The sequence below is a fragment of the Schistocerca cancellata genome, chromosome 9 (assembly GCF_023864275.1).
Source record: "Schistocerca cancellata isolate TAMUIC-IGC-003103 chromosome 9, iqSchCanc2.1, whole genome shotgun sequence".
NCBI classification, from domain to species: domain Eukaryota; kingdom Metazoa; phylum Arthropoda; class Insecta; order Orthoptera; family Acrididae; genus Schistocerca; species Schistocerca cancellata.
This window is the reverse complement of record NC_064634.1, coordinates 290,033,641-290,055,934: the sequence shown is the minus strand read 5'-3', so window position 1 is coordinate 290,055,934 and position 22,294 is coordinate 290,033,641. Positions and strand designations below refer to the sequence as shown.

Here is a 22,294-nt window from a genome sequence, read left to right as displayed (position 1 = left end):
GCTTTACAAGGCGACAAAAATAAAGCTGTCAATCCATATGTTGCTTTGTACACCACTGCGCTTTAGTAAGCTTCGCCCTAATGATGGTGGCATCCTCTTGCCTTCTTCTAACCTTTGACCGGACTCACCCAGTCAGTTATTAAGGGGAAACCCCACCCAAAAACTTAACTGTTCTTCTACTTTGCTGATAACAACCAAATTTTAAAATCATATCTATCACATAAGGCTTTGAAGTCCATAACTTCACTGACTTTGTACTTCTGTAAATTTTTAATACGGTTTTTAGCGATATTTTCGAAAAACGAACTTCGCTTACTAAGATCTCAGTTTTCGCATTCCAGATCCTTTAGGTACATTTACAAGAGATTGTTCAAAAGTTCTGTGCATTCATTTTATGAGGAAATTTATTAATTTAATGTAAGTACTTTTTTTCAAATTTCAAATTTAAATTTTCTTTAATCATCAAAACACAGATGTGATAGTAAAATACACAAATTTCCTGCAAAAATGTCGTACAGATTGTATAATATTTAGAATCAAAAACTTGGCATTGAACTTAGAATAATAAACTTACTGGAGAATGGATTTTAAAATTTTGTTAAAAACCCAACGAAATTCACTTGCGCTATACGTCTTCCCTTCTTGCTCCTGTAATGCTCCTTCTTCTTGTAATTTAAAGACCAGGGTACCATTCTTTTTGAATTTTTCATTCCCCAGTCAACATCTTGTAGACTGTTTGATCCCTAGCTGATCTTTACATAAGCGGATCTTCTTCTGGGAGGGCTATGCTGGGACTTCTACTTTCTTGTCTTCAAATATCCGATACTGAATTGAGAAACAGCTTCTACAAAAACCAAAAGTATCCTTTTTTTTCTTTAGAACATTTGGACCAAGTAAAACTGCAAACTTTCATTTAAATTTTGTGTCTCATCACCAGTGCATCTTGCCAGAAGTGCACCAGACGCAAGTCTTCGAGAGACAGATACTGTCTGGACCATTTTCGCAGCTGTCAGTGTGCCATGGCCCCCAGCGCAGTCCATACTGCATACATTTCTTAGAGACACTTGTAATTCAAATAGAGCCAAAGAGAGGGCTCTAAGAGTAAATACTCCAAAAAAGGGAAATTAAATTTAAAAAAAAAATTAAAAGCCCTTCTCCTTGGGGAACCGATTCCCTGAGGACCGGGCGGATCTGACCGGTCACGACTCCATACTCTCCTAAAGGCGTCATTGTATGCGGTGTGGAGGGTCTTCAGTCAGCGTACTACTCTCCCATCCGTTCCCAACTTTCAGAAACTGGCAGGCGCTACTTCTCGATGACGCAGCTCTACAGCGGTCCCCAGCGAAGCCGAGTGTTCATCGTTCCACACCTCAATACCTCACCAAGGAAAAATCCCTGTTAGAACCAGGAATTGGACCTCGATGCTCCACATGGGACTCAGACGCGCTGACAACTGCTGGGGGACTGCGACTTAGCCAAGCAATACGGAAGATTTATTTGTCTTGGACCCTTACCAGAGGAGCAAAGATTCAAAGAAGAGCGGCACGTTTGCTCACAGGTTGATTTAGTGAGAGCATCGTTGTAGCTAGAATCAAGCACCTGCTTCGATGCTATTGGGAACGCAACACGAACATCTCTGTCTCGGATAAACAGTAATTTGAACAGCAGTCGTTTCATTTCTGACTTGTTAAGGCGGTGGCTGTGCCTTGTCTTCGAAGTCTCTGTCAAGTTATATTTCAACAGGATAATCCAACGTCAAACTTCAGTTTACTCCGGCGTATAAAATGTTACAACAACTTACAGGGATGCAGCCGGGTGACACCTTCTATAACCATCGATATTTGAACAGGTGAACAACCCATCATTTTAAAGGCACAAATGCAACGAGAGGGCACTGTGGTAGAAGTTTTAAACCCTCCGTAGAATGGGGCTACCAACCAGGAACTACACTGCGCAACAGAAGTTTGGAATACTATCGTAAAATGTAGTCTACGATACTAGAGGTCTAACTGACCTGGGCACTTCATGTAGTATCCAGTTAGAGCCCATATACTGGACAGTATTAACTGCTGGCACGCATTGTGGCCATCTTCCAATCTTGTAAACATACCGCTGCCGCAGTGGCACACACCGCGATCACTCCAGTATCAACAACAGCTTCATTCAGTTTGTGTTCAGCACTGCAGTAACATGCCACATGCACCACTTTGATAGAGTCAGGACAGTGGCTTTACTTTAGGGAGATTATACACAACAAGATGTTGCCGATCGGTTACATGTCTCTCAAAGTGGTGTGTCCCAGGTTTGGGGGAAGTACAGAGAGAGGGGATATGAGAACGAAAAGACAAATAAAAACCTAATCGGAAAATAAATTAAGCAGGAAACTCTTGAATGCAAATTCAGTACGTAAATAGGAAAAATGTGAGGACAGATGCCTGAAACAAGCCGCCACCTCACGATATTAATTACCAACAGGTGAGTAAGTGGCATTAAGTCTGTCTTTCTGTTTTTTGGCAAGGAAGAGAGCAGGATTTCAAGCAGAATTTAAGCAAATATCTCGCCTGCTTCATTAATAAAACCATCCCAATCACTGGAACTGCACTCTGATGTTATATATTCCATAGGAAACCGGTGCAAAGGCAATCTTTCCTATAGTCTCTTGCAATAGTGTGTGACGCTCATATTCTACAGACTAGTCCTCCACTGTCCTGATGGCCTGACCAATGTATGACAAGGCAGAACTGCATGAGATAGGTGGACGCCCGCCTTACGTACACCAAGATGATGCTTAACAGACGGTAAAAAGGGCCCTAATCTTAGGTGGTGATCGAAGAACACACTTCACACCAAGTTTCTACAAAATGCGACCAGTCCTTTAGAAAATGATTCCTGCGTAAGGCATAGAGCCCGTAGACTTAGATAACACTTCGGCATTTTCATCATCTGATAATGGAAGCGAAAATCTCAAGCTTTGTGTTGTCGGTAGGGAAGGAGTAACAGCAGGAGGGCTCAGCGACTTCGAACGTGGACTAGTCACTGGTCACCTGAGTAGCAAATCCATCAGGAACATTTCGACGATTCTAAAGCTACTCAGGTTGGTTGCTGGTGATGTAATCGTGAAGTGGAAATGTGGAGGAACAACTACAGCTAACCAAGACCAGTCAGGCTTCATTTACTGACCGACAGAGACCGACGAGCACAGCGGAGGATGGTACGTCTACATCTACTTACACACACCGCAAGCCACCGTACGCTGCGTGGCGGACGGTACCATAAACCAGTACTAGTCATTGCCTTTCCTATTCCACTCGCAAATAGAGCGAGGGAAAAACGATTATGTATATGCTTCAAACGAGCCCTAATTTCTCGAATCTTATCTCCGTGCTCCTTACGCGAAATGTACCAGTAGAATCGTTCTGCAGCCAGATTCAGATGCAGGTTCTCTAATTTTACTCTTATCGAACGTCGCCTTTCCTCCAGGGATTTCAGTGTGAGTTCCCTAAGCAACTCCGTAATATTTAAATGTCGTTTGCCCCTACCGGTAACAAATGTAGCAGTCCACCTCTGAGTTGCTTCGTTGTCTACCTTTAATCTGACCTGGTGCGGACCACAAATGCTTGACCAGAATCAAGAATGGTTTTCTGAAATTCTCCCAGTAAACCGAGTTGACCATTCGCCTTCCCTACTACAATCCTTACATGCACCTTCCATTTTATACCGTTTGGCATGTTACGCCTAGATAGTTAATCAACGAGTGTGTCAAGTCACACACTAGTGATGGTGGTAATGGTAGTAAAATATCAGATGAAATCAGTGGAAGAAGTCACTCATGATTTCCAAAGAGTCCTCAACACTCCAGCAGTTGGCGCAAGCGGTAAAATAGTCGATCAGTTCTTCATATGCTACACATTCCCATAATCAATGCTAAAAGACGCTTGAGGTGGTGCAAAGACCGAAAGCAATGGACAGTTCATTACTGGAAACGATTAATTTGAAGTAGTGAGTCCCAATGGCAATCCAATGGCAAATGTCTGCGGTTGGCGAATGCCTGGGGAATGTTACCTGCCATCATGTGTGGTGCCAACAATGAAGTAAGGGGGAGATGCTGTTGCAGTATGAGAGCTTTTTTGTGGTTAGGGCGTGGTTCACGCATGTTACAGCACAGCGTACTGCAAACAGTAGAGGACCATTTCGGAGGCGACGATTGTCTGAATTAGCATGATAATGCTCTCTGTCATAAAGTAGCTTCTGTGAGGCAATGGTTTGTGAACAAAAACATTTCTGAAATGGACTAGCCTGCCTAATGTCCCAACCTGAAACCAATGGAGCACCTTTGAAACGAGTTACAATATTGACTTTGCTCCAAACTCCAGTGTCCCACATCACTACCTTGTCTGTTTTGGGAAGAATAGGTTGCCATTCCTCTACAGAGAGTCAGGCAGCACATTGCAAGTATCCCCAGCATAGTTCAAGGCATGAGGAATGGGCGAAGCGTAGACACATCCCACATTAACGTCCACTTATAGGTGTCAAGATAATTTTGATCACATAGTGTCAATGTGATTCATTTCAATAATTTGTAGTTTTTATTATAAACCTTTATTTACTGGCGGGATTCAGAGTGGTATTATGTAACTCAACAGCCCGTTGGAGCTGCTGGAGAAGTAAGTTCCTATTCCTTTAGGTTTGTGCTTGCTACGCTTGATGTCAGCACAGCCTGTACGCAATTCCGAAACCTAACGTTTTTGGTCTACAATGATTTCAGTGTTAATTGAGGCCCAGCGTACACTACTGTGTACGATATATGCACTGAGATGACGAAAGTCGTGGTGTAGCTATATGCACTAAGCAGACGGCGGTAGAATCGCCCACTCAAGGTATCAAGGGGCATTGCATTGGAATTTTTATGGATGACAGTTCACCATGTCACCGAACCACAGTGGTCTGCATTGGCTTGAAGATCATTCTGGACAGCTCGAGCAAATGATGCGGACTGTCATTTGTATTCAGGTGATTTATGTCAAAAAATTTCCGATCTGATTATGCTCGCACGACAGAAATTAAGATACTCTGAATGCGGCATGGTAGTTGGTGCTAGAAGCATGGGACATTCCGTTTCGAAAACTGTTAGGCAATTCAGTGTCAAGAATGTGCTGAGAATGCCACATCATGGACGACTCAGCGCCCGACGACCTTTACTCAACGACCGAGAGCAGCGCCGTTTGCGTAGAGTTGTCAGTGCCAAAACAAAACAGTACTGTGTGAAATAACTGAAGAAGTCACTGTGGGACGTACGACGAACGTATCCGTTAGGACAGTGCGCCGAAATTTGGCGTTAATGGGCTCTGGCAGCAGACGGCCGACACGAGTACCTTTGCTAACAGCGCGACATCGCATGCAGCGCGTCTCCTAGGCTCGTGATCATATCGGTAGGACCTTAGTTGACTGGAAAACCGTGACTTCGTCAGATGAGCCCAGATTTAAGTTGGTAAGAGGTGATGGTAGGGTTCGAGTGTGGCGCAGACATCACGAAACCGTCAACCCAATTTGTCAACAAGGCACTGTGCAAGCTGGTGGTGTCTCCATAACGCTCTCAAATGTTCGAGGTGCATTCAAGTTCTAAAGCCCTCGGATTTTTTTTCTCCGGACTGGAAAGAGATAGAAACATGCGCATTGTTTTAAAATGAGGCCGCGTTCATTGTCAATATGTCCCAGAGATGGCAGCACCGTACGGCAGATGGAATTTTACCGCCAGCGGCGAGAATGAGAACTGTTTTAAATACTTAAAATGGCGACGTTTTCCTTACTTCAACAGCGTGCAATCATTCGTTTTCTGAATTTGCGTGGTGTGAAACCAATTGAAATTCATCGACAGTTGAAGGAGACATGTGGTGATGGAGTTATGGATGTGTCGAAAGTGCGTTCGTGGGTGCGACAGTTTAATGAAGGCAGAACATCATGTGACAACAAACCGAAACAACCTAGGACTCAAACAAGCCAGTCTGACGACATGATCGAGAAAGTGGAGATAATTGTTTTTGGGGATCGCCGAATGACTGTTGAACAGATCGCCTCCAGAGTTGGCATTTCTGTGGGTTCTGGGCTCTCAATCCTGCATGACGACCTGAAAATGCGAAAAGTGTCATCCAGGTGGGTGCCACGAATGCTGAGGGACGACCACATGGCTGTCCGTGTGGCATGTTGCCAAGCAATGTTGACGCACAACGACAGCATGAATGGGACTTTCTTTTCGTCGGTTGTGACAATGGATGAGACGTGGATGCCATTTTTCAATCCAGAAACAAAGCGCCAGTCAGCTCAATGGAAGCACACAGATTCACCGCCACCAAAAAAATTTTGGTTAACCGCCAGTGCTGGAAAAATGATGGTGTCCATGTTCTGGGACAGCGAGGGCGTAATCCTTACCCATTGCGTTCCAAAGGGCACTACGGTAACAGGTGCATCCTACGAAAGTGTTTTGAAGAACAAATTCCTTCCTGCACTGCAACAAAAACGTTCGGGAAGGGCTGCGCGTGTGCTGTTTCACCAAGACAATGCACCCGCACATCGAGCTAACGTTACGCAACAGTTTCTTCGTGATAACAACTTTGAAGTGATTCCTCATGCTCCCTACTCACCTGACCTGGCTCCTAGTGAGTTTTGGCTTTTTCCAACAATGAAAGACACTCTCCGTGGCCGCACATTCACCAGCCGTGCTGCTATTGCCTCAGCGATTTTCCAGTGGTCAAAACAGACTCCTAAAGAAGCCTTCGCCGCTGCCATGGAATCATGGCGTCAGCGTTGTGAAAAATGTGTACGTCTGCAGGGCGATTACGTCGAGAAGTAACGCCAGTTTCATCGATTTCGGGTGAGTAGTTAATTAGAAAAAAAATCGGAGGCTTTAGAACTTGAATGTACATCGTATTTACATGGACTGGACTGGGTTCTCTGGTCCAAGTGAACCGATCATTGACCGGTAATGGCTATATTCGGCTACGTGGAGTCCATTTGCAGTCATTCACGGACTTAATGTCCCCAAACAACGACGGAATTATTATGGATGACAATTCACCAAGTCACCGAATCACAGTGGTCTGCGATTGGTTTGAAGATCATTCTGGACAGTTCGAGTGAATGATCCGGCCTCCCTGGTCGTCCGACATGAATCTCATCTTACATTTCTGGGCCATAATCGGGAGATAATTTCGTGCACAAAATCCTGCACTGGCACCACTTTCGCATTTATGTACGGCTGTAGAGGCAGCATGGCTCTATATGTCTGCAAGGGACTTCCCACAACGTGTTGAGTCCATGTCACTTGTAATATTTCTGGCTTATTCAGCCGTCATATTAGGCTGCAGGAAGCTATTCCCAGGGCAGTGGAGATGCGAGAAGCATAGAGATGACGCAATGTGGGATGAGGTACCGGTGACAGATGTTAGATTCGGTACCATTCCCGTGAGAAAGACCGCCTGCATGATGCTGCTGCTCTGTGATTGTCTGCTGTGTTCGGCGGTAGGGCGCCAAAACGCTGCACTACGACTGCCAAAAGGAGGTCCGACACGATATTAGGTGGTGTCCCATGACTTTTGTCTCCTCAGTGTTTTGAAATCGAGTGTGTGGAACTCTTCCTTCTAAAATAATAATTAAAAAAATTATCTAGGAGCATCAGAGCATTGAAAAAAATTTCGTTCCTCAAGAAGAATAACAGTTCTGAAGGCATTAAACCGTATATGAAATGTTACGAGTTTGACTTACCAACACTACTGGCCATTAAAATTGCTACACCACGAAGATGACGTGCTGCAGACTCGAAATTTAACCGACAGGAAGAAGATGCTGTGATATGCAAATGATTGGGTTTTCAGAGCATTCACATAAGGTTGGCGCCGTTGGCGACACCTACAACGTGCTGACATGAGGAAAGATTCCAACCGATTTCTCATACACAAACAGCAGTTGACCGACGTTGCCTGGAGAAACGTTGTTGTGATGCCTTGTGTAAGGAGGAGAAATGCGTACCATCACGTTTTCGACTTTGACATAGGTCGGATTGTAGCCTATCGCGATTGCGGATTATCGTATCGCGACATTGCTGCTCGCGTTGGTCGAGATCCAATGACTGTTAGCAGAATATGGAATCGATGGGTTCACTAGGGTTATACGGAACACCGTGCTGGATCCGAACGCCCTCGTATCACTAGCAGTCAAGATGACAGGCATCTTATTCGCATGACTGTAACGGATCGTGCAGCCACGTCTCGATCCTTGAGTCAACAGATGGGGACGTTTGCAAGACAACATCCATCTGCACGAACAATTCAAAATGGTTCAAATGGCTCTGAGCACTATGGGACTTAACATCTACGGTCATCAGTCCCTAGAACTTAGAACTAATTAAACCTAACTAACCTAAGGGCATCACACACATCCATGCCCGAGGCAGGATTCGAACCTCCGGCTGTAGCAGTCGCGCGGCTCCGAACCGAGCGCCTAGAACCGCTAGACCATCGCGGCCGGCACGAACAGTTCGACGACGTTTGCAGCAGCATGGACTATCAGCTCGGAGACAATGGCTGTGGTTACCCTTGACGCTGCATCACAAAGAGAAGCGCCTGCGACGGTGTACTCAACGACGAACTGAGTGCACAAATGGCAAAACGTCATTTTTTCGGATGAATCCAGGTTCTGTTTACATCACCATGATGGTCGCATCGGTGTTTGGCGACATCGCGGTAAACGGGCATAGGAAGCGGGTATTCGTCATCGCCATACTGGCATATCATCCGGGGTAATAGTATGGGGTGCAATTACTTACGCGTCTCGGTCACCTCTTGTTCGTATTGACGGCACTTTGAACAGTGGACGTTACATTTCAGGTGTGTTACGACCCGTGGCTCTACCCTTAATTCCATCCCTGCGATACCCTACATTTTATCAGGACAATGCACGACCGCATCTTGCAGGTTCTGTACGGCCCTTTCTGGATACAGAAATGTTCGACTGGTGCCCTGGCCAGCACATTCTCCAGATCTCTCACCAATTGAAAATGTCTGGTCAATGGTGGCCGAGCAACTAGCTCGTCACAATACGCCAGTCACTACTCTTGATGAACAGTGGTATCGTGCTGAAGCTGCATGGGCAGCTGTACCTGTACACGCCATCCAAGCTCTGACTCAATGCCCAGGCGTATCAAGGTCGTTATTACGGCCAGAGATGGTTGTTCTGGGTTTTGATTTCTCAGGATCTATGCACCCAAATTGCGTGAAAATGTAATCACATGTCAGTTGTAGTATAATATATTTGTCCAGTGAATACCCGTTTATCATCTGCATTTCTTCTCGGTGTAGCAGTTTTAATGGCCAGTAGTGTACATAAAATTGTGCCGCATAATGCCGGAGGACACGTGCATCTAGGCGCCCCGTACTGCGACGGCTCCACGTCTCAGTGACTCACCAGATGAAGGGCACGATGGTGATGGTGTAGGAGATGGGTCGCAGCGCGGCGGGCAGCCGCACGTCGCGCACCAGGCGCTTGGCGCCTCCGCCGTGCGCGTGCGCGGCCGCGCTGCCGGGGGCAGAGTCTGCGGCGCCGGCCCCGCTGCCGCCCGCGGCGGAGGCGCACTGCTGCAGCGTGACGTGGCGCGTCACCACGGCCACCACCACCAGCGCCGCCACCGCCGCCCCCGCCACCACCAGCAGGCAGCGCCGCGACGCGCGCGGCCCGCGCCCCGAGCACGGCCCCGCGCCCGCCTTGGGCGCCACCCCCAGCTCGCTGCCGCCGTCCATCACCTGCCCTGCGCACACGAGAGCGTCGCTTCAGTTAAGACACCATCTAACACATACAGATGCTGCACTTCGATAATTTCTGTTTCGCCCTCTTAAAGTCACGAAGGCAATACAGTAAATTTCACAACCTTTGAGGGCGATGTAACTGAGGACAGTATTATGGAATCGGCAGAGGATATAGATGAAGATGAAATAGGAGATATGATATTGCCTGAAGAGTTTGACAGAGCACTGAAAGACCTGAGTCGAAACAAGGCCTCAGGAGAAGACAACATTCCATTAGAACTACTGACAGCTTTGGGAGAGCCAGTCCTGACAAAACTCTATCATCTGCTGAGCAAGATGTATCAGATAGGCGAAATACCCTCAGACTTCAAGAAGAATATAAAACGTGTGGTTCCTGAAGAGGGGCAGCAGCTTTTTCAATAGTTGCAGGGGCAACAGTCTGGATGATTGACTGATCAGCCTTGTAACATTAACCAAAACGGCCTTGCTGTGCTGGTACTGCGAACGGCTGAAAGCAAGGGGAAACTACGGTCGTAATTTTTCCCGAGGGCCTGCAGCTTTACTGTGTGGTTAAATGATGATTGCGTCCTCTTGGGTAAAATATTCCGGAGGTAAAATAGTCCCCCGTTAGGATCTCCGGGCGCGGACTACTCAGTAGGACGTCATTATCAGGAGAAAGAAAACTGGCGTTCGACGGATCGGAGCGTGGAATGTCAGATCCCTTAATCGGGCAGGTAGGTTAGAAAATTTAAAAAGGGAAATGGATAGGTTAAAGTTAGATACAGTGGGAATTAGTGAAGTTCGGTGGCAGGAGGAAGAAGACTCTTGGTCAGGTGGCTACAGGGTTATAAATACAAAGTCAAATAGGGGTAATGCAGGAGTCGGTTTAATAATGAATAAAAAAAATAGGAGTGCGGGTAAGCTACTACAAACAGCATAGTGAACGCATTACTGTGGCCAAGATAAACACGAAGCCCACGCCTACTACAGTAGTACAAGTTTATATGCCAACTAGCTCTGCAGATGACGAAGAAATTTATGAAATGTATGATGTGATAAAAGAAATTATTCAGGTAGTGAAGGGGGACGAAAATTTAATAGTCATGGGTGACTGGAATTCAAGAGTAGGAAAAAGGAAAGAAGGAAACATAGTAGGTGAATATGGATTGGGGCTTAGAAATGAACGAGGAAGCCGCCTGGTGGAATTTTTCGCAGAGCATAACTTAATGATAGCTAACACTTAGTTTAAGAATCATGAGAGAAGGTTGTATACATGGAAGAACCCTGGAGATACTAAAAGGTATCGGATAGATTATATAATGGTAAGACAGAGATTTAGGAATCAGGTTTTAAATTGTAAGACATTTCCAGGGGAGATGTGGACTCGGACCACAATCTATTGGTTATGAACTGTACATTAAAACTGAAGAATCTGCAAAAAGGTGGGAATTTAAGTAGATGGGACCCGGATAAACTGACTAAACCAAAGGGAGATAATGACAGTGGCACGTAAAGTGCCCTCCGCCACACACCGTTGGGTGGCTTGCGGAGTATAAATGTAGATGTAGATGAAGATTGTACAGAGTTTCAGGGAGAGCATAAAGAAACAATTGACAGGAATGGAGGAAAGAAATACAGTAGAAGAAGAATGGCTAGCTTTAAGAGATGAAATAGTGAAGGCAGCAGAGGATCAAATAGGTAAAAAGACGAGGGCTAGTAGAAATCCTTGGGTAACAGAAGAAATATTGAATTTATCTGATGAAAGAAGAAAATATAAAAATGCAGTAAACGAAACAGGCAAAAAGGAATACAAACGTCTCAAAAATGATGTCGACAGGAAGTGCAAAATGGCTAAGCAGGGATGGCTAGAGGACAAATGTAAGGATGTAGAGGCTTATCTCACTAGGGGTAAGATAGATACTGCCTACAGGAAAATTAAAAAGACCTTTGGAGAAAGGAGAACAACTTGCATGAATATCAAGAGCTTTGATGGAAACCCAGTTCTAAGCAAAGAAGGGAAAGCAGAAAGGTGGAAGGAGTATATAGAGGGTCTATACAAGGGAGATGTACTTGAGGACAATATTATGGAAATGGAAGAGAATGTATATGAAGATGAAATGGGAGATACGATACTGCGTGAAGAGTTTGAGAGAGCACTGAAAGACCTGAGTCGAAACAAGGCCCCGGGAGTAGACAACATTCCATTAGAACTACTGACAGCCTTGGGAGAGCCAGTCCTGAGAAAACTCTACCATCTGGTGAGCAAGATGTATGAGACAGGCGAAATACCCTCAGACTTCAAGAAGAATATAATAATTCCAATCCCAAAGAAAGCAGGTGTTGACAGGTATGAAAATCACCGAACTATCAGTTTAATAAGTCACGGCTGCAAAATACTAACGCAAATTCTTTACAGACGAATTGAAAAACTAGTAAAAGCCGACCTCGGGGAAGATCAGTTTGGATTCCGTAGAAATATTGGAACACGTAAGGCAATACTGACCCTACGACGTATCTTAGAAGCTAGATTAAGGAAAGGCAAACCTACGTTTCTAGCATTCGCAGACCTAGAAAAAGCTTTTGACAATGTTGACTGGAATACTCTCTTTCAAATTCTGAAGGTGGCAGGGGTAAAATACAGTGAGCGAAAGGCTATTTACAATTTGTACAGAAACCAGGTGGCATTTATAAGAGTCGAGGGACATGAAAGGGAAGCAGTAGTTGGGAAGGGAGTGAGACAGGGTTGTAGCCTCTCCCCGGTGTTATTCAATCTGTATATTGAGCAAGCAGTGAAAGAAACAAATGAAAAATTCGGAGTAGGTATTAAAATCCATGGAGAAGAAATAAAAACTTTGAGGTTCGCCGATGACATTGTAATTCTGTCAGAGACAGCAAAGGACTTGGAAGAGCAGTTGAACGGAATAGACAGTTTCTTGAAAGGAGGATGTAAGATGAACATCAACAAAAGCAAAACGAGAATAATGGAATGTAGTCGAATTAAGTCGGGTGATAGGGTATTAGATTAGGAAATGAGACACTTAAAGTAGTAAAGGAGTTTTGCTATTTGGGGAGCAAAATAACTGATGATGGTCGAAGTAGAGAGGATGTAAAATGTAGACTGGCAATGGCAAGGAAAGCGTTTCTGAAGAAGAGAAATTTGTTAACATCGAATATAGATTTAAGTGTCAGGAAGGTATTTCTGAAAGTATTTGTATGGAGTGTAGCCATGTATGGAAGTGAAACATGGACGATAAATAGTTTGGACAAGAAGAGAATAGAAGCTTTCGAAATGTGGCGCTACAGAAGAATGCTGAAGATTAGATGGGTAGAGCACATAGCTAATGAGGAGGTATTGAATAGAATTGGGGAGAGGAGAAGTTTGTGGCACAACTTGACTAGAAGAAGGGATCGGTTGGTAGGACATGTTCTGAGGCATCAAGGGATCACCAATTTAGTACTGGAGGGCAGCGTGGAGGGTAAAAATCGTAGAGGGAGACCAAGAGATGAATACATTAAGCAGATTCAGAGGGATGTAGGTTGTAGTAGGTACTGGGAGATGAAGGAGTTTGCACAGGATAGAGTAGCATGGAGAGCTGCATCAAACCAGTCTCAGGACTGAAGACCACAACAACAACAACAACAACAACAACAACAACAAGGAATGATATATTCACTCTGCAGTGGAGTGTACGCTGATATGAAACTTCCTGGCAGATTAAAACTTTGTGCTGTTACCGAGACTCGAACTCCGCTGCAGAGTGAAAATCTCGTTCTGGAAACATCCCCCAAGCTGAGGCTAAGCCATGTCTCAGCAATATCCTTTCTTTTTCGAGTGCTAGTTCTGCAAGGTTCGCAGGAGAGCTTCTGTAAAGTTTGGAAGGTAGGAGACGAGGTACTGGCAGAAGTAAAGCTGTGAGGACGGGGCGTGTGTCCTGCTTGGCTAGCTCAGATGGTAGAGCACTTTCCCACGAAAGGCAAAGGTCCCGAATTCGAGTCTCGGTCCGGCACACAGTTTTAATCTGCCAGGAGGTTTCAACCTTTAAGGAGTTGGATGGCCCACTAGTAAAATAAGACGCAACAGGTATCGCCAAATTATGGAGAGAATATTGCGTCATTCTGCTCGCTGAGAATTTAGTGTCAGGGTACCAGCACACAACAGACAGCGAAGCAGACAGGAAACCAGTAATTCTTAGAGAAGAAGTGGAACATGCACTGAAAAAGTTGCAGAAACAGAGGGCACTAAGCCACGGTGTAATTACTTCGGTGTTCCTAAAATACACGGGTAACGGGTGTGGACATTCTGCAAGGCTATGTCTGATCGTGCTAGTTGGAAATTGGCCAGACCAATGGTGCTATTCCTTTTTCATACCACTGTTCAAGAAAGGTCCTCCACTTGACTGTGAAAACTATCGAAACGTGGCTCTTATCTATGACACCAGTAAATTAATGCTCACTATATTGAACGAGAGGCCGAAGACTTTACTTCCTCAGTTATAAACAAACTATATTTATTCCAGGCAAGGGAACGCGCGAGGAGATCCAAAACATTCGGCAGCTCATAGAGAAGGCAAGGGAATTAATATCATGATGTCAGTTTGCTTCGTTGATTACAAGGAAGCTTTCGACAAGATGAACCTATCAAAGCTATGGACTGTCTTCATCGAGATGCGTACGCCGAGGTTCCTGCTATTCCTGAGCCAGCACCTGTACTTTTCCAACACAGCGACAGTAAGGATCAATAATAACACCTTCTCAGTCATCTTTTCAACTAATGCCATTTTGTGTCCACTATGTTTAATGTAAATAGTGAGCACATGGTGAGGGAGATTCCTGAAGACTAGTCTGACGGCATCGTTGTAGGTGGCAGACAGATTAACAATCTCAGATATGCAACTGACACTGTGATAACTCAGACAGATGAACAGCAACTGGATACCATCACGCGAAGCCTGGCTGAACGAATCAGAAAATATGATCATTAACAACAAAATGACCAAAGTGATGACTGTAGATTGCCCTAATGGCTACTGACCTGACATCACAAAAATTCCTGTCTACGAGGCCATCAGTCGCATCGAGGTATGTAGGATCTTTTGTCACTGATACTGAAGATTGCGAGCATGAGATCCCTACGCGCACTTCAACTGCGAGAAATTGAACAGCGAAGCTCACCCTCGGCCGTACTCCAGTATTCGGTATCGTGACCTATATAGCAAAAGCTTGGACGATGAAGTCAGCGGATCGTCACAAGATTGATGCTCTGGAATTGTGGTGCTGTAGAAGATTACTTCGAATACCATGGACATCATGAATCGATCCTGAGGCAGCTCGGCATTAGAACTAGTCTGTCGACCCTTGTCAACCAAAATCATTTGAAATATTTTGGGCACATTGGCAGAAGGCAAGAGGCAATGGAAAAAAACAATCATAGAGACAAAAATCGATGGTCGAAGACCTAGAGGACGTGCACCATTGCGATGGATAGACCAGATTACGAGCTTGACCAGGATGGGAGTGCAGTAAGGTGGTCACCATGCCTAAGACAGCTGAGTCGTCAAGAGGCTTGCCAATACACTCTTACGTAGTATCAGAGTAAAGAGAGACGGCGATGATCCGTACTTTTTAAATGGAACGTTATTTTTTCTATCATATATTTGATGTGTTTAAACCAACAGTGTACAATCGGTCCAAATCAAATTTGCAATACATTTTTCTAAGGACTTAGAAACGTTCAAGGTATCAAGGGTGGATGCGACGTGTTACACGTAACTGGCTGTGTGCAGACGGCTGTTCTGGTGGTGCAATGTTCATTTAAAGCGAGGTGTTCAAACGAGTACCCGTTTTCCTGAATGCAAACCTCATTGCGCCTTCTGAATGTCTTATGGACCATTATATCTCAGGGCATAATGCATGGTTGCTTCGTTAGTGTCGTGCTGGCATTCGCTGAGCATCAGCAACATGTCAGCGTATTCATTGCATGTTGCCATGTTTATTCCACGTCGATATCTCTGGGAGAGTGAAAGTCGTTTGTTTGTGCGTGTCGACCTGCTTTGCGTGTGATAGTCAAAGTAAGGACACATTCTACAGTCTAACCGAATATGATTTAGATAGCTCATTGAGGAAGCTTGTCGCTCTGTGACACCAGAAACCTTACAGATCGTCCACAGATCTTTTAGAAGCGGCACTGAGTTTACATACAACAAAATGGGCATTCGCTTGAACACCTCACCTTAAATAAGCATTACACCACCAAAACATCCGGCTGCACACAACCAATTATGTGCAACGTATTGCATCGATCCTCGGAACTTTGAACGTTTCTAGCTATCTAAATTTGTTAGATATAAAATGAATTAAAAACCTGAATACAAAGCATTGGTGTTGCACAATACTATTTATTTAATTGCTTGTTATGAACCGGCTTTCGGCTTCTTAGTTCATCGTCAGGTTACTTAATACTAAACAGATAGTCCACACAACTTCAGCGAGAGTTCACGGTTGTACAAAAATATGTTACTTTTATGACTATATCGATATAAACCACAAACATAATGTAATATACGAAGAGATTTTGAACAAATAAATCTTATCTTACAGTATATTCAAAGATTAAAAGCACATGAATGTACAAGCGATATATGTTGCACAAGGGAGTACCAGCACCTACTTCTGTGTTATGTGGACAAACTGGTAAATGTGATGAACATACCGAGAAAAGGAATGAGAGGGGGGCATAGGGGAGAAAGCAGTCTATTGAATATGGCTGTGGAATAGTTATAACAAGCATATTATCCAATGGTGAGCGAAATAATTACTGGCTGCTGCTAACTTAGGAAGGGTGATTCATGGAACTGTGTTTGCTCATTAAGGATCAGGTCAGGATTCTTTGATTGGTATTTATTAATGACCTGAATTACGAGTAAAGTTAATTTTATGCCTTTAATTTCTCTATGGAGAATACCACATTTAATATGAATGTGTTTTATTCAGAACGTGTTCATCAAACGTGAAACCTTTCTTTTTTAGTCTCCAATTCCTTTCACGCTCAGTCCGTCTAGTAGTTATAGCCCTACCCGATTGACCTACATAAAATTTGCCACGCAGATTGCAGGAATTCCTATAAATTTCACTCTTTTCTAAAGATGGAGTCTTACCTGTGGGCAACAGTATTCCTAGTGTAAAAAGCTCTATTTCTTTTTTTCTTTTGCTGAGTATGCAGTAGATTAGGGCAGAACTGCACTCATTTCTGTATGCTATTTCCTCAATTATTTTCAATTCATTTTCAAAATAGGATTTGGTTTGTGGTATAGATAGTATAGGCGGTGCACCATGGAATGGGAGGCTGCATATTTGTACGTTATAGGATGCTGGAAACTGGCCAGTATTACTGTGTCCGTTGAGGGTACTTTCCTGTATATTCTAGACAAACGCTGTTACTTACTAAATCAATGGTGAGGACTAAGAAGTTGATAGAGTCCCCTCCCAATACCACGGTAAACTTAATTTTAGTGTGGTGTAAATTCAAACGTTGAAAAAATTTACTCAAATGTCTGCTGGCACCTGTAAACAAGCAAAGTACGTTATCCACATTCTTAGTCTACTCTTGTATTTCATGACTTAGAGGCTCTTTATCCAAAAATGTTCGTTCAATACATTTCACCTAATAAGAGGCTCAGTGGGATCTTCATTTCAAACTCATTTGAATGACTGTACAGACTGTGTTGAAATAATATCTTCTCAAACATGTCTCAGTTGCCAATCTTATATCTTATGTCTCCACTGTATCTAGTCTCCGCACTACCTCCTGTCTCACTGTATAAATTGAATTATAATACCTCAGCAACATAATATAAAAAATAATATTCCTTTGAAAAACCTATAACGTATTGCTATATCAATCCGGAAAACAGCTAAATAAGCTATTTTCTTTAACTCTGCAGAAAGGGTTACGTTGTTTACGTTGACCTACCTAAATAAATATAACTTTCATTTACATCCTCATGAGTAATTTAGTTTGGACGTCTATACATTGTTGAACGATGAGCACTTTTGTTTTAAATGGAATACACGAGCAAATGGTGTAATTAGGACTCTTGCGAATTCTGGGAGGCACGTTTATTTAGAAGAGGAGAGGCTTAGACATGTTTGTATACACCTGGAAAGGGCCGTTGAAAATGTGGCTTGGGATAATCTTGCAATAGTAATCAGGGAAAAGACAGCGGACTGGAAAATCAGACGGCTCATAAACATATATTTTAATTTGAAAAAGCGTCAGTGAAAGAAACTGGAGGCAGTATCAACTGGATTCAATTAAGGAAAGTTGTAACACAAGACTGTTGTCTACCTCTAAAAGGAGTGTTGAAAAAAGTGTGGTGAAGTGAAGATTTCGAAACTATCACATTCATTGAGGATGCTGATACAAAACAATTGTCTTCAGAGAAGAAAAGAGAGGTCAAAAGTACGATAGAGTACCTACCTACGGTTTTACAGTGAATTGTACGAAGACAGAAAGGTAAAATGTTTACTAGCGATAGAAATATTACAAAACTTATTTGGTGGACTTAGACCGTATAGCATTTCAGTACAAATTTATTTAGAAAAGCCAGTATTCATTTCTTATTTTTGGATCATGTCAAGTGATAACTCGCTTGCCTAAAGTGAATGAGCAAGTGTTAATGGGGACTTGGTGCAAACTTATGTTCACGTTATTTGAATGAAGTTTATTCTGAATAACATAGAAAACACATTTCGTTACTTGGCCCCTTCAGCATGATAACTCTTTCATTACTGAATGAAATAAAAATAACAGTAGGGTAGGTAAAAGGGTGGAGAAGACGACCGTGGAAAAGTGTCACATCCCGAATTATGTGCTGAACGTTAGCATATACGGCAGCGTTAAAAAAAAAGAAAAAAGCGATGGAACACCAGAAATAGAGACGGAAAGGGCCTGCTAACGTTGCAGAAAACTGCTGTTGCTACTGATGATGACACGTTAGTGTAAGTCATGCATCATAATCTCACAGGACAAAATATTAATCGTCACCCCCCCCCCCCCCCCCCCCTCGCCCCACGAGAGAAAGCTGCGGTCATTTGGAGAGTTGTAATTACGTGGAACAAGCGATAGTGTTACCCTCCACAGCTAACGTAAGACCCAAATCATGAGAGATAAGCGTATGTCGCAGTAGTTTGTATGAAATCAGCCCAGTAGGATGGGTCGTTGGAGAGACGGAACAGAATGGCAGAAAGGAGCTGTCGTCTTTGGACTTGTCCATGACCGCACCGTGAATGAAGTTATTCGATTTATTAGTGTATTGATGGGGGCTGTACAAAGTGTCTGGCCGGCCACTGTGGCCGAGCGGCTCTAGGCACTTCCCTCCAGAACCAAGCGGCTGCTGCGGTCCCAGGTTCGAATCCTGCCTCGGGCATGGATGTGTGTGTTGTCCTCAGGTTAGTTAGGTTTACGTAGTTCTAAGTCTAGCGGACTGATGACCTCAGAGTGCTTAGAGCCATTTGAACAACATGTCTATAAGGAATGGTGTACCACTGACAGCCTCGTAATTAGGCTTAAGAACGTTGGATGTAAGAACATCCTAACCGCCGACGACTGTAGACGAGTTTTGCCAGTTATCAGTGGCAGTGGGTTTAAAATCCGAAACTAACTGCTGCTATCGGCGAATGCATGCCCATCTCAACCAGTTTCCGAGCCGACACAGACTGTGGGAGATGGCAGACGGCGTTTATGGCTTCCCGGGTGACATGGCGTGACTCCCGAGATAGATGGGCATAGCTCGAGAGGGGGTGGCGTGTCTGACCGCCAAATGATACGTCAGCCTCTTCTATAGAGGGGTTATGTGTCACATAGTAAGCCGTCTGTCATATGGGCAGCAGTTTCCCTGAAAGGTTAGTGCGAGTGATCTTTCCCGGCCGAGTGGCCGTTGCTGGTCCGCATGGGGCGAGAGGGTGCCGCCATGGCGCAAACTCAGAAGCTGCAAATAGCAACTACAGTATAATAGCACGGATCATATGATTCTAGCCTCCAAAAACTGACAGAGTATGAAGGGTATTCATAAATTAGTTATACAAAGTAACCCTCAATTCTGAAACGGGTAGATAAGTTAGAGAAATATGTCCTATAGCACTGAATGCAGTATATCTCCAAGTTTTATTCCCGCCAAACACTGTTTGTTCCCGTCGGCCTTGCCAGGTGCCATGCGCAACGAGTTATTCCAACAGTCATCATGGGTTCGTATAACGGTGCAGAATATGCGCAGTGTTGTTTATGGCTTCATGAACCCAAATCCGCTACTACAGAATGAGATTTTCACTCTGCAGCTGAGTGTGCGCTGATACGAAACTTCCTGGCAGATTAAAACTGTGTGCCGAACCAAGACTCGAACTCGGGACCTTTGCCTTTCGCGGGCAAGTGCTCTACCATCTGAGCTACCCAAGCACGACTCACGCCCCGTCCTCGCAACTTTACTTCCGCCAGTACCTCGTCTCCTAGTTCTCTCTTGCGAAGTAGGAGACGAGCTACTGGCAGAAGTAAAGCTGTGAGGACGGGGCGTCAGTCGTGCTTGGGTGGCTCAGATGGTAGAGCACTTACCCGCTAAAGGCAAAGGTCCCGAGTTCGAATCTCGGTCCAGCACGCAGTTTTAATCCGCTACTATAGTTTAGAGACAATTCAGGAGTAAAGATTGTAAGCTACCATCTCAAAGGCAAACTGTTATTAATTGTCACAATCGTTTTATAAAAGCACAAGCAGTTGCCACTGTACATCAAGGCTCGCATCATAATACTTGGCAAGAAACTGATTACAGATGGGATATTTGTCGCGTTGGAAAAGGTAACTACAATGAACATTTGTAACTAAAACTTGAAGATATACTGGTTACTGTGCTGCAATAAATATTTCTGTAAATTATTTACCTTTTTCACAGTTAAAGGTTACTTTTGTGTAACTAATTTATAAACGCCCATTATTACATGGCCACCACGTGAGTAATAATTTTTTAAATAAAAATAAATTTTTATCATAACGCGTTTTAAATCGGACCAAAAATTATAAAATACTTTCTCCTAGTCCCATACAGATTCCTAACACCATAACAATAGGCCGCAAAATTTCTGCTTATGAATATTTTGATAACTATGACAATAATTGTAAGATTTATAATGAAAAACGTGGGGTGCGTTCAATAGATAACAGGAGGTGCAGTGTTGATGTATGAATTACATACTGCTGCAACCCACATTTATCGTTATAACTCCTAGAAGCAATGTCATAGCTATTTTAAAATTTACAAACCAATGATTTGGGAGCATCTCCCGAGACGGCGCTGCCTGTTCGCCTGGCAAGCTTGAAGGCAGTTGCCGCCCCCATTGGATTCAGTCTGTTTTCAGTCTCGCAGTCGAGTATTTAAGAGAGTCAACCCTGGCCACGTGCAGGTTGCTCAAGGTCAATCCCTCCAAAACCCAGGTGATCATTGTAGGCAAAACCACACCTTCCTTCCGCCTCCTTGATTTCTATCTAACCATCTATGGCCGTCCTATCGCCCTCACTCCCACCCTTAAGTACCTTGGTGTCACCCTCGACCGTCGCCTCTCCTGGACTCCCCATAGCCGGACAATCCAAGCCAAGGCACGCTCCCGACTCCGTCTCCTCAAGCTCCTTTCCGGCCGTATGTGGGGTCTGGACCCCTCCACCATCCTCCACACCTATAAATCCCTCATCCGCCCTATCCTTTGTTATGCCCATCCGGCCTGGATCTCCGCCCCCCCCTACCTTTTATAAATCCCTCCAAATCCTTGAACGCCATGCTCTCTGCCTCGTCTATCGCATCCATCGCCCCTCCCCCACGCGGATCCTGTACGATGTCATCCCCTTCCCCCACCTCCTCCTTTTCCTTGAAAGGCTCCGGATCCTGTACACCTCCCACAAACTCGATCCTCCTCACCCGCTTGTCTCACCCATCCTCTCCCACCCCTGCCCACTGCCGCGCCTGTATTCCCACGTCCCACCCGGTCTCCATCTCTCCACCCTCCTTACCCTCTCCCAAGGTGGCTTCCGCCAGCTCCCCCTCCCTGATGAAGTCCTCCTCCTCTCCATCTACCCCTCCTATCAACTTTGATCCTCCCCCCCACTTCCTGTGTCCTTGTCTTTAGGCACCCTCCCTCCCTTCTCTTTCCTTTTCCCTGTCCCCCTTCCTCCGACCCTCTTCCCCCGGGCTTCCCCTTCGCCTTCCTCCCTCCCCCTCCCTCCCTGGCCTATGGCATCTCTGCTCTCCCCTCTCCCTCTCCCACTCCCCTTCCTCCTCCTCCTCTCTTGGCAGGACCCCAGACTCGCACATGCTCAGTGAACATTCGCGCGCCGGAGATCATCGCCATCAGTGTCTCGTGTGTGTGTCTTCGTTTGTGTTTAGTGCTCTTTCGCCGTCACGCCACCACTGTTCACGTGTGCCGTCGCCATCATCCATGTTATGTGCACCGTGTCAACTAGTGTT

At 44.6% G+C, this 22,294-nt stretch overlaps 1 protein-coding gene across 1 annotated transcript in view; it reads right to left on the bottom strand.

Annotated features, from left to right (window-relative positions):
* LOC126101360 (aminopeptidase N) overlaps positions 1 to 9,788 on the bottom strand; it is a 360,940-nt gene extending 351,152 nt beyond the window's left edge. Inside the window, exons 1-2 of the mRNA XM_049912028.1 lie at positions 9,753 to 9,788; positions 9,457 to 9,626 (exon numbers count right to left, since the gene is read on the bottom strand). Coding sequence (XP_049767985.1) covers positions 9,457 to 9,626; positions 9,753 to 9,788 — 206 coding nt within the window. The remainder of the gene's footprint in view (positions 1 to 9,456; positions 9,627 to 9,752) is intronic.
* Between the last annotated feature and the right edge of the window lie 12,506 nt (positions 9,789 to 22,294).